Source organism: Globicephala melas, chromosome 9, assembly GCF_963455315.2.
Source record: "Globicephala melas chromosome 9, mGloMel1.2, whole genome shotgun sequence".
NCBI classification, from domain to species: domain Eukaryota; kingdom Metazoa; phylum Chordata; class Mammalia; order Artiodactyla; family Delphinidae; genus Globicephala; species Globicephala melas.
Window position 1 is genome coordinate 52,668,441 of NC_083322.1, and position 12,781 is coordinate 52,681,221.

Sequence of the window (12,781 nt, forward strand, 5' to 3'; positions counted from 1 at the left end):
AAACAAGATGTAATTAATGCAGTTAAATTTACCACACAGTGCCGTTTAAGTTGACAATTATAACAAGCATTATACTAATACATTCTTGTAGCTGAAAAATAGAAGTTTTACATGAACTTAGAACTGCTGAACGTTTTGAAGTGAGGAGATTGTTACCTGGAACTCAATTACATTTGCAAATTGTGATTTGTGTTCATATGAATCATAATGTAGAACACTAATGTAGCTAATTAATGTAGTTGACAGCATTCTGGTGAATTGTAACACTTATAGCTCTGTGCCAGAATTTAAACTCCTATTGTTTAAATGAAAAACAATATACAGGACTTCCCTGGTGGTGCAGTGGTTAAGAATCTGCCTGCCAATGCAGGGGACACGGATTCGAGCCCTGGTCCAGGGAGATCCCACATGCTGCAGAATAACTAAGCCCGTGTGCCACAACTACTGAGACTGTGCTCTAGAGCCCGTGAACCACAACTACTGAGCCTGCGTGCCACAACTACTGAAGCCCATTTGCCTAGAGCCCATGCTGTGCAACAAGAGAAGCCACCGCAATGAGAAGCCTGCCCACCACAACAAAGAGTAGTCCCTGCTTGCCTCAACTAGAGAAAGCCCACATGCAGCAACAAAGGCCCAAAGTAGCCAAAAGTAAATAAATAAATTTATAAAAAAAAGAAAAAGAAAAACGATATACAATAAGCTTGGGAGTGAACAACTCAATTATATTAGCATAAAATATTAGACCTCATATTTACTTTTAAGAAAATATTTATTTTTTAGGATCAATTATGAGTAAAGACACAGTATTCAGCCTTCAAATATTCATGTATTTGCACCACTGTCTTAGAGTAATTTAATTTGCCTATAAAAATATACGAAAATATAATCATATTAAAAATAAATGAGAAATTTGGTATAAAGAAAAAATAAAGGTTGGAAGACCATGTGTCCAGAGGTGAGGTTAATACAAAAATGCATGCTCTTAGGGAGCATATGATCATAGAAACAGGACACATATCTGGTACTGAACTTTTTACTTGCCAACACAATGAAGATCTTAAAATATGTTATTCAAACACATTGTCAATAAGATATCAGACAGCCCTTGTCAAAACAGGACTTAGAAGGAAAAGTCTAATGGTTATTAGGTGGCATGCAGGAGAAAATTGAGGGAAGATATTTAATTCCCGGGTGATTAATTATGAGGTACAAAAAAAACTGAAAAAATAAGACAAGGCTTGCTATAGAGATACACACTTTAGATAGGTTCTTTAAGGCCACACAACGAAAAATCTGAGTAGCCTTAATGTAATTTTGGTTCATCTGTTACTATGCAAGTTGTCACACTTTGACATTTCTCCTTACTGATTCTGTATTTTTCTTTTGGAAGAAATAGACAAAGGATCAGAGGAGCCTTAATGATGATGATAGTGATGGTGATGATGCTTTCATTTAGAAGTTCTAAGTCTGTAGATCTACCCATGAAGTGTCTTCCAAAGTAAAAGAAATTAACAGATATACTCTACTGGGGTTGAGCTGCCCTTTTAAAATCTTATCAGTTAAACAGACACAAACCTAGCCATATCCTCTATAGAGTAGGTAGGCTCTCTAAGTCCCAATCTGATCATATTGTTAGGGAAATGATGGGTATTCAACTTTCCAGATACATAACTTGGAACTAGGCAAATTACTTCATTCTTTTTCTATCTCCAGGCAATTGTTCTCTCTGATTATGTAGCCTCATGGCCTAAGGGAAGTCACTTAATAGCATTATTAAATATTTTCATTTTGGCAGCTGAATTGACAAGTGAAAAAAAAATCACCTGGGTTACTTCTTCCCTGGAAAACCTTTGTCCTTTATTCTCATAAAGAGGGCTTCTGAGTAAGATGCTACAGATAACAAGAAGGTTCCTCCATGGCCCTGTGGAGAAGAGAGGTGAATTTACTGGTAGTAAGAATATTTGAATCAGACTGATGAAAAAAATGACGGCAGAAAACTGTTAATGGATCTTGAAAAGGGCAGTCAACCTTGGTCAGCTCTTGGGTAGATCAACCCAACATGGTTCCTCAGCAAAACTAGTTCTTTTATTGGGGGAAGGGAGAGATTCACTCTGTTTGCAAACTTCTACTATGTGTAAGTCTAAGTATAGTGCATCTTGATATGGACATTTTTTCAAATTTTAAAAACTGTAGAACCATTGATTCTGAGAATATAAAGGTCTTTACGTAAGAGCTGGATAATGTGGGACATTAGGAAATTATATCACTTAAAGAAATCATGTTATTTTGATGTGCTTTGTTTCCTGTTTGGAAAATGTACTTCTTGAACAGGAGAGAATTAAATTGTGCATATGCTGAGTTACCAAGAACTAGAAGTTGGGGGGAACTATCAGAGTGGACAATCCATTAATAAGAACTAAAGGGCTAACTAATGTCATTTTAAAATTATAAATAAAAATAATTATGTAAAAAATACAGAAATAAATTAAATGTTCTAGAGGAGACAGTGAAATCATAAATGAGGGTATGACTATAAAGATTAAACCTTTAACTATGTCATAAGGCATAAACTTGAATTAAAATAATAGAATTTTAAATACCACAAAGATAGAAAACTAGGATTTTAAAAAATAATAAAAGTAAATTATATTTAAAATAGGGGTAGGGCCTTCCCTGGCGGTCCAGTGGTTAAGACTTTTCACTTCCGATGCAGGGGGCTTGGGTTTGATTCCTGGTCAGGGAGCTAAGATCCCCCATGCCTTGCAGTGTGGCCAAAAATAAAAAAAAAATTAAGATAGGGGAGATTAAAGTTTTCAAAGCAATGAGATAAAAGTTTAAAGCATAAAAATAAGAGGTATAAAATATTAATAATGAGGATAAAATGTTAAACTTGTGACAAAATATAATCATAAGTGTATATTGAACTGTAAATTGAGAACAAGAATAAGGAAAAGGAGAGCAAAATGTAATACAAAAACAATAAGAGCAAAGAGGTTTAAAAATATTTGAAAGAATATAAAAGGAAGAAGCTTACACATATTAGAAAGATAAATGGTAAAAGGAAACAGCAATACAGGAAAGAATGTTTAGACTAACGTAAATCAAAGCAAGAAAATGCACAAAACCCTGCCAGAATAATAAGCAAAAATATTATATTATTAAGGAAAAAATGGAATATAAAAATAGTCAAATATCTGCATCATAATGGAATCAGAAGGGGTAGAGTGATGATATACATACACCAGACTTTTGAAATAATTTTTGCTAAGTGTAGCACAGATAATATCAGATTGAAGTTGCTAGAGAAGGTAACTTAATGCAGATGTATTACTCCTACTTACTCCAAAGTAATGGAAAATATGGAAAAGAATCTTTTTGGCACTGAGGCAAAATTCAGTGCTGCAGATATTTCTAAACCTCATCCTTCTATCCACAGGCTACAGACACATTTTTAAAAGACCAATAACTATAGTAAACCTCTATGCTTCCTATTTCTCTTTATGTTTGAAAGAAACATCCAGTAATTTGTATACCATCTTAGAGTATTTCCATTTCTCATATTAAATATGCCTAAACACCCTCTCTAAAGAATGTAAAACATGATTCAAAAAAGAAGATTAATGTGATGAATAAGAGAAAAGCTTTCATTATGAAATAGTTACTGTAAGGAGCAGACGCTTTAAAATTTTTTCTGAAATTAGTTTTCCACAAGATTCAAAGGCGCACTACAGCTCTAAAGCTACAGACGTTATTAGTTCATGGAGAGAGGACAATCTGAAATTATGAAGGACTCGTGGCTAAAATTATTGTTTGTAAATTAAAATTTGTATGGGTATAGTAAACAACATATTGGTCACTGTAAAATATTGAATCCATAAAACGGAAATTAAAAACAAATTTTTTTTCTGAACCAGAACAAAAGACTAAAAATACTAGAGTACTAATATAAGTAGTAAGACTGAAAGATATATTCCTGAGAGCAAATAAATGTAACTTATAAATTCTAGGATAAGAAACTAGGACAGGGAAGAAGAAATAATCAGAGACGTCAGAGAAGAAAATGTATCTGAGCTGAAGAAAGTTGAATTGAAAGTGCCCAGAAATACTGGCAAAAATTAACCAAAAGAGATCAATTTGTAAATATGACCTGGTAGTGTTATATATATATAACACTTATGTGTGTGTATATATATATATATATACACAAAATTTGTTGTATGTAATAAATATAACAAAATACATTGTATATAAATAAAAAGGAAAATTTACAAAACCATATAAATACATGAGCAGATCTGTTTCAATACGAATGAAAGGAGACTAATTAAATATGTCTCTGTAATAGTAAACATATAAAGACAGTGAAGCAATGTACATGAAATTTGGTGGACAAAAGGAATATGACACCAGAGTTCTATGACAGTTGGCTGAATAGTTAAGTAAAGGCAATAAGAATCTCTCAGATGGGGGGCTAGGAAAGGACTCCTCCCCATTAGAATTTAAGCTACATATGGAAAAGATATCAGTTGTTTTAGTACTGTTTACTCAAGCAATAAATGACTGCATAAAAATGAAGTAAAATTTGAAAATAGAAAAAGGCCGACAAAACACATCCAAGAATATGAAAATAAGGAAAAGAAAGCCAACTCAAAGCAAACACGCAAAGCAGCTCAAAGCAAGAAAAAGGAAAAGAAAGCCAACTCAAAATGATGTGATTTGTATTGCTTTCCCTCCAATAAGATTTGTTTTGTCATAGGGGTTTCATAGATAGAACATTAGAGGCAATTTTAATCTGAAGAGTTTCATCTCTTGTATGTATGACTCTTTCCAGTTTTCTGACTGAATTACTAGTTAAGCTCAATAGAATGAATAATCTTTAAAGATCTGTTAAAAGATAAAACATGTATGCAAAAAAAAGATAGAAGAAAAATATTTTGGTGAGTAAGAAGCTAAAAAAAGGATTTCAGACTAATTGAAGATATTGAGATGGCATGTAAATGTGTATTACTTTCTTATAATTGATCAAATTAATGACAAATCATAAATAAAGAACTAAGCATCCTGTTTCAAAAGGAAACAAACATGAAAGAATTTTAAGACTGAGGAAACAAAAATTATAGAATGCTAGAACTTTAAACAAAAAAGCAAATAAAAGAGATAAGTTTATGCTTTGGAAGTGACTTTTAATTCCATTTTATTTCCTATTTAGGTGAAGGCACTGATTGGAGAACTCTTTGCAAAATAATGTTAAATCTGTATTCCAAAGAATTAGTAGGTTCTGGAGGACATAATGTGATGTAAATGCGATACTTTATTTTCTTTTGCAGCACTAGCATAAGATATTCACCTGCTATTGCTTTTTGCTAATTTCAAAAGAATTCACTTGAGATGCATTTTAGAAATAGCCACTATAAAACATAGATATACTGAGTTATATAAACATAGTGAAATTGTTACATTACAATAGACATAGTTAATAAATAGTTTCAGAAGCCATCATCAAACACTATAAAATGTTCACATATAGGTAAGATTTCAAATCTGATGTCTTAATCATTTAAATATTTATTCTATTTACAGTGTTTCTGGAAATGGACCAGCATACAAAGCCCCCAGGGTAGCTATAGAAAAGCAACTCCAGCAAGGAATTTTCCCAGTTAAGAGTGGCAGAAAGGTATCGTGCATGAAGAGTGCTCTTCTCCTTAAAGGAAACAATCTCGCCAGAAGCATTTCTGATAAACAGCAGTCCACCACACCAAATCAACACCAGTTACAAACGGACAGATGTTTGTTTGGAAATCAGGTACCACAAACACCCTCAAATCTTAGCAATGCAAATCACAGGACAGGAGTGTCATTTTCTTTTTCCAAAAAAGTGCATCTAAAATTAGAATCTTCAGCATCAGTTTTCAGCGAGAACACAGAAGAAACCCACGACTGTAACAAGTCACCCGTCTATAAAACAAAACAAACCGCAGAGAAATGCATGCGCTGCAGGTTTGCAAATGAAGATACACACCTCACTAAGGAAAAAGATAGAAACATCTTATCAAGCCATCTGGAAAGTATTTTACACAATACCTTCTCCGTAAGTTCTGAAATTTTGCAAGACAAAAATGACTCTGTTGATGAAACACTAGAAGATTCGATTGGCATTCATGCTTCATTCAGTAAATCTAACATTCATCTTTCAGATGTGGATTTTACTCCTTCCACCAGAGCAAAGGAAACTAGAAATACAGTGAGAAACAGTTCAGAAAACCTCAATAATCACTCATGCCAAGCAAATGTTTCCTCCGGCCCACCAAACATTTACAAGCACAGTGATGCCAGGATATTTGAATGTTTGGATGAGCTTCCATCAATAGAGCCAAGTGAACAAAGCAGTACAGTTCATCTGAATCCCAACTCCAGAAAGGAGAAAAAAGAAAAATCATTAGATAAAATAGAAAGAGTTAGCAGAAATGTACAAAGTCTTGTGAGAGAGGCATATCCCCGTGATCTGAAGTCCAAACCACTGCCTTATCTCCACGTACAAAGCAAGGATGGCCATACCACTCTCCAATGGCCTACAGAACTGCTTCTCTTTACAAAAACAGAGCCCTGTATCTCTTATGGCTGCAACCCATTATATTTTGATTTTAAGCTTTCTCGAAACACAAAGGATGGCCATTATCCAGAGGACTTAAAGACAGAAGTGCTGAAAGAGCCCTCAGAAATGAAGACTACAATGGAAAACCAAGTCTCAGGTTTAATTAAAGGCCAACAAAAACTGATCCAAGAAGATAATCCGTCTCTGAAACCAAAGATGATGTTAGCTAATCCAGATTGGGAGAATTTCCAGAGAAAATATAATTTGGGCTACAACAATTCTGAGCCCAGTGCGAGTGAACATAATTTTAGTGCAAGTGATTTGGAAATGAAAAATCCTGAAGTGCCTGCTTACCTTGATATGTCTCTAAAGAATTGTGTAAGAAAGAATAATAATAGTGATAATGAACTTAAGGAACCTTCAAGGGCCCATTGGCAAAGCTGTCAAAGGGCAATTCTAAATGATGCAAATGAAGGCCTATCTTTTTCTCCTTATATCTCCAGGACTAAAAAACATAAACTGATTTCCTGTGATCCTCATTTGGATTTTGAAGATGGGAATAAATTCACTTGGAATTCTAGTCCTTACACAGTAGGGGGCCACAGTGACCATGGGAAGGACTTCAGTGTAATTTTGAATAGTAACCACATCAGTATGACCAGCAGGGTTTCTGGATGTGGAAAAGCAAGTTACAAGAGAAGTTCTCCAAAGGTGTCTCTGAGTACATGTTCTAGCCCTTCAGACACATCCCCTGGCAGTACATCCAGCTTGAGAAGTACTTGTTCAAAGCATAGGTCCAGTAGTCATGGTAGAGGTAACTTGCTCTACTTTTGTAAAAGAGAACACAACTCAGTCGAAAGGCACAAACGGAAACGCCGAAAGCACAGCTGTCTCTTCTTATCTGATGAGCTAGCAAAGAGTGACTGCCCACAGTCTGAAACCCAGAGTGACAGGGGCTGCAAGTTGTGGGAATCAGTTAAAAATGAAAAATATTCAAAACATGGTTATGGTCACTGCAGAGAAAAATATAAACTGGGCAAAAATCAACAATTTTCAGGGTCAAAATCCAAGAGAATCACCCGTTGTGATTCTAGCTCACGGTTTTCTTGTGCTGGAAACAGTGAAAATCCACCTAATTGCCAGGGACCTCAGCACAGCAGATTGGGCTCTTACTCAAGAGACAAAATGTATTACTTAAATAAAAGTGAAAGAAGTCAACAGTCTTTGGATAGCCCTCATATTTGTGATCTGGAAAAAGTAAAACCCATGCAATGTAACTCTGGGAATATCAGCTGTCTTCTAAAGAACTGTTCAAGCAGCCCTTCAGAAACCACAGAGTTGAACACTGTAGAAGGAGAGAGGACTCCCCTGACAGCCAAAGGTCTTTTAGAAAGAGTACAAGCCAAGAAATGTCAGGAACAATCAACTCATTTTGAGGTCTCTTCAAACAGCTGTAAAAATGAATCGGAGGCTCCTTCACAAATCCCATGCACAGTGCAATTTACACCACCAGGCTGTAACAGACATGCATTGCCTTTGTCTGAAAAAATACAGAACACAAGTAGAAGAAGAAAGGATAAAGGTAGTGCAATGCAAAGAACTATTGACAAAGACAAAGTCAAAAATTCCCAGACAAATGATTTTACTGTTTTAGTAGACACTGATTGTGATGATCATCTTTCTAAAGGTATAATTCACGTAGTAGCAGAGTCTCAGTTACCAAACATGAAAAAGTATCCAACAACAAAAGAACAATCAGAGTCATTAATTAGTGAAGTCCAACCTTTTATTCAAAGCTGTGACCCAGTACCAAAAGATTTCCCTGGTGCTTTCTCATCTAATAGATATACTGGTGTTACTGATTCAACAGAGACCAAAGAGGACCAAATAAATCTAGACTTACAGGATGTAAGCATGCATATGAATCAGGTAGAGGGGAATATAAACTCTTACTATGACAGAACTATGCAGAAGCATGACAAAGTAGCAGATGACTTAGAAGTGTGTCATAAATCTCTCTCTCCCCCATTAATTCAACAGCCCATAACATTTTCACCTGATGAAATAGATAAATATAAGCTCCTACAGCTACAAGCCCAGCAGCATATGCAGAAACAGCTCCTAACAAAGCATCTTCGAGTTGTGCCTGCTGCAGGGCCCACTGCCTTCTCTCCAGCCTCTGCTATACAGACAGTTCCAGGTCACCAGCAGGCTTCTCTCACCACCATCCACCACACGTTCCTGCAGCATTTTGTTTCTGCTTCCATAAATGCCCACAGCAGTCACCTCCCTATAGCTCATCTGCATCCTCTTTCCCAGCCACATTTTAATCCATTCGCATTTTCAACTCTGACTCCAACCATCATCCCTGCACACCCCACTTTCTTAGCGGGTCATCCCCTGCACTTGGTCACTGCTGCTCCCTGCCACCCATCTCACATAACACTTCAGCCCCTGCCCCCTGCAGCATTTATCCCCACATTGTTTGGCCCTCACTTCAACCCGGCCACAACTTCTATCATCCACTTGAATCCTTTAATTCAACCACTGTTTCAAGGTCAAGATCTTTGCCATCATTCTTGCTCCAGTCAGATGCAACCATTAAATGGAGTGAAAGAGGCCTTAAATGTGTCAGCTCACTTGAACTAACAGGTGTTAAAGCCCCTCTTCTGGATAAATAAAACAAATTGTCACTACCTACAAAATTATGTATTTAAAGTGGTCTGATTATTATAAGATTTAAAATAGTGGTACCAATGCAAAATGTGACCAATATAGAAATATGAACTGAATTGCCAATGTTGAAATACAAGCATTTTAAGGATTTCTTTTAATTTGCAAAAATAATTGGACACATTTAAAGTAGTTTGATGGCAAGGTAGAGGGAAACGTGTTAAAGATATTTTTGAATGAGTTCTCACATAATGTTATAAAAAATAGAAAAAAGTTAGGCAGATCATTAATATTACAAAGAAAATTAAATGAAACATAATACTCTATCTTCTAGGTGTTCGTTGAACGAGTGAACAAGTGAATGAATGAATGCATATTTGGTTTTATTTATCAGGTAATAATAAAAGGTCAGTGAAAGAAAATTATGTGTTAAAAATTGTTCGTATGGTTCACTGTCGACTAACCTTTCAATCAATACAATGTTTCAACCAATATAAACTATATTTTCATAGGAAATAAGAGATGGCAAGAAATTTTCTGACTAATTCAAATTGAAAACTACTCTTCAGTGCAAAACAGTCTTATGCAGACTGTATGGCTGAGTTTCTGTGGAAGATTGAATTAACTTCATTTCACACACTTCTATGTCAAGAGCATTTTGTAATTGTAAGAATCACCAACATCTAAAATTAATAATGTTTAATTTTTGTATAAGAAAACATATAAACTATCATTAGTATTTGATAATGCAAAATAAAAAAATAAAGTATACTCAGTAATATTTTGTATATATTGGTCAAACTTTCAAATATTATTGGGGCTAAAATGTTAAGTTTTCTTTATTCTCCTACTCAGAAATCTATGTTCAGCCAACATATGTATAACTGGAGAGGTAAAGCTTTGGAAATGTCAAAAATTTTACATGATATTTATTGAGAAAAATCTTAAAAGTATTCAGTGTATTTTGTTCAATTTTACTAGATATTTATAAAATACCATGAATGATGATGAATAAAATCACCATTCCTATAATTTTGCAAATGATTTTAAACATTCATCCAAAATGTTTTCTGACGCACAGAATTTGCATTTCTTATATCTGTATTTCTCAGTGGCCCTCCAGTTAAGTTTATTATTTTATATTCTTAAAAGAAAGAAAACTTGTGTGGCTGAACATTCCCCATAAGCATGGGTTTCAGAGAAAGTCAAATTAAACAAAAATAGAGGTAATCAGTCATCACTACTGTGTGTATGATGATGCAAACTCCTCTACCACTAGAAGATGAGAAGGATGGCTTATACAGCCTTGGCTTCACAGGAATGAGAGCTGTACTTACTGAAGGCCTACTGTGCACCAAGATAGGTTGAGGACTAAGGCCTCATTATCTCACTTACTCTTCACAAATGTATTGGTATTTTGAGATCAGTATTATCATTCCTCTGTACAGATGAGGAAAATGAAGTTAAAAGGTTAAGTTCTTAACACTTGAAAACAGTAGGAAAGGACATCTTTGATGCTGGTGAGGGAGAGATGAAGAGAGAAGAGAGAGAGAGAGAATAAAGTGAATTAAAAACTTTAACATAAACAACGTAGTTTCCTAGATATCACCAGAAACTTGTGGGATGGAAATTTTGACTGGAGTATGGCAGTGAAAGAGCCTAGCTTATCTAAAAGGAATAGAAAAATGGAAACAAGGCATCAAATAGCAAGAAATTCTATACTTGTGTAGAACTCCATAAAAGTGATTATAAAAGAACATTGATAAACATTGAGTGGATCCAAAAAAAATGAAATAAATGGAATATTTCTTAAAAAAAAAAGATGACAAATGGCCCAGCACATAAAAGGAAAAGTAACGTGGATGACTGTTTCCTAAAACGGATTACAAAGCTGATGTAGCGCCAAGAGAGAGTAATTATGAGAATTCACTAGAAGTCTTATTATGAAAAAGACAGCACCTGGTTAATATTTATAATTCTCTTGGTGACAATTTAACCTCTCAGTAGGTTAGAATAGAGAACCTCTACTGGGCACTTAATTTTGACTAACAAGGATAGATTGATATGAATTGACGGCATGGAAATGACTATCTTGTATTATCAGCAATGAAAATGTTCACTGAATATACTTACTGTCTTGGACTAAGGGAAAGCAGACTTCACCATTTAAATAAAAGATAACTTGTACTCCAGGGTAGGAAATTATAAAAGTTATAGCATCACATGAGTAAAGCTACCATTACAAAAGATTCCAATGAGGCAGAAAAATGTAGTCCTTTAAACAGTCCAATATAAACGGAATGAGGAAAACATTCAGAGTAATTGTTCAAGTACCATACATACATAAACAGTAAGACAATAGCTATGGATCAAAAATGAAACAGAGATTAAGTTAATGCCTTTTAAATATCCCATTTATTGGGAAAATCAAAAGGTTTTTTTTTTGCTTCTGCATACTGCTAGGCAGATGATCTAATAACAACAACAACAATAATAGTAAAGTAGTGTTACTTAAATCTGATTTTGTTTTGTTTTCCCTATTAAGGAGAAAGTTCTTCAAAGTGGAAATTATAGAACCAACATGGATAAGAGTTTTGGAACATACAGAGAAAATTATTTCCTTGCCATTTCAGATAAGTTTGAATCTTCACATTTACAAGAATCTTACCATAGAATATTAAAATTTCCTAAAGAAGACCTCATGACTTCAATCGTCCTTGAGAAATTAGGCAGACTGGAAGAGAAATTAGAACAAGCATCTCTACTTTTATGAAAGGAACAATATTTAATATAGGTATTACTGATTTAAAAGTTAGCATATTTATAGACAAAATTTTAAGCAGAGTGTTTAATGAAGATGAAAAGATAATCATTAGTAACTAACAGGTATACTAAAAACAAATAGTACAAAAACATAAGTATTTTATTTTTCCTTTATTCACTTTATTTTCTTTCTCATTTAACAAGTATATATTAAGGGCCATGTGCTAGGCAGTAATCTAACTGGTGTTGATATAATAATAATCAAAACTAGAAATAATGCCATAATATAATTTAATTCTAATTGAGTCATGCAGACAAAAACCAGAATAGACAAGTGATATAATACTATGCCAGATGATGATAAACACTACTGAGGAAAATAAATAGGGAAAAGTAGATAATGGTGCTTGGGCAGGAGTAGTGGCTAAAGTACAATTTTAAATAGGGTAGTCAGAGGAAGCTTCACTGTGAAAGTGATATTTCAGCAAAGACCTGAAGGAAGTGAGCATTCTAGGCTAAGAGAAGACCAGGTTTCAACAACTCATTGGGTATGCTTGTCATACTTAAAAGATAGTATGAGAACACTGTGCCTGGGAAAGAAGGTTTCAGAGACAGAATTATGGGAGATAAAGTCAGAGAAAAAATTTTGGAGCAAAATCATGTGGGATCATGCCAAACATTATAATGACTGGCTTCTGATGGAAACTATTGGATAACTTTAGCAGATGAGCAACATGATTCTTCTTAGATTTT

The 12,781-nt window shown here is 34.5% G+C and overlaps 1 protein-coding gene across 1 annotated transcript in view; it reads left to right on the forward strand.

Moving 5' to 3' along the window:
• The window catches only part of ZNF804B (zinc finger protein 804B), a 505,156-nt gene extending 495,220 nt beyond the window's left edge, over nt 1-9,936 (forward strand). Inside the window, exon 4 of the mRNA XM_030857352.2 lies at nt 5,581-9,936. Coding sequence (XP_030713212.2) covers nt 5,581-9,241 — 3,661 coding nt within the window. The 3' untranslated portion in view covers nt 9,242-9,936. The remainder of the gene's footprint in view (nt 1-5,580) is intronic.
• The last annotated feature ends 2,845 nt before the right edge of the window (nt 9,937-12,781 follow it).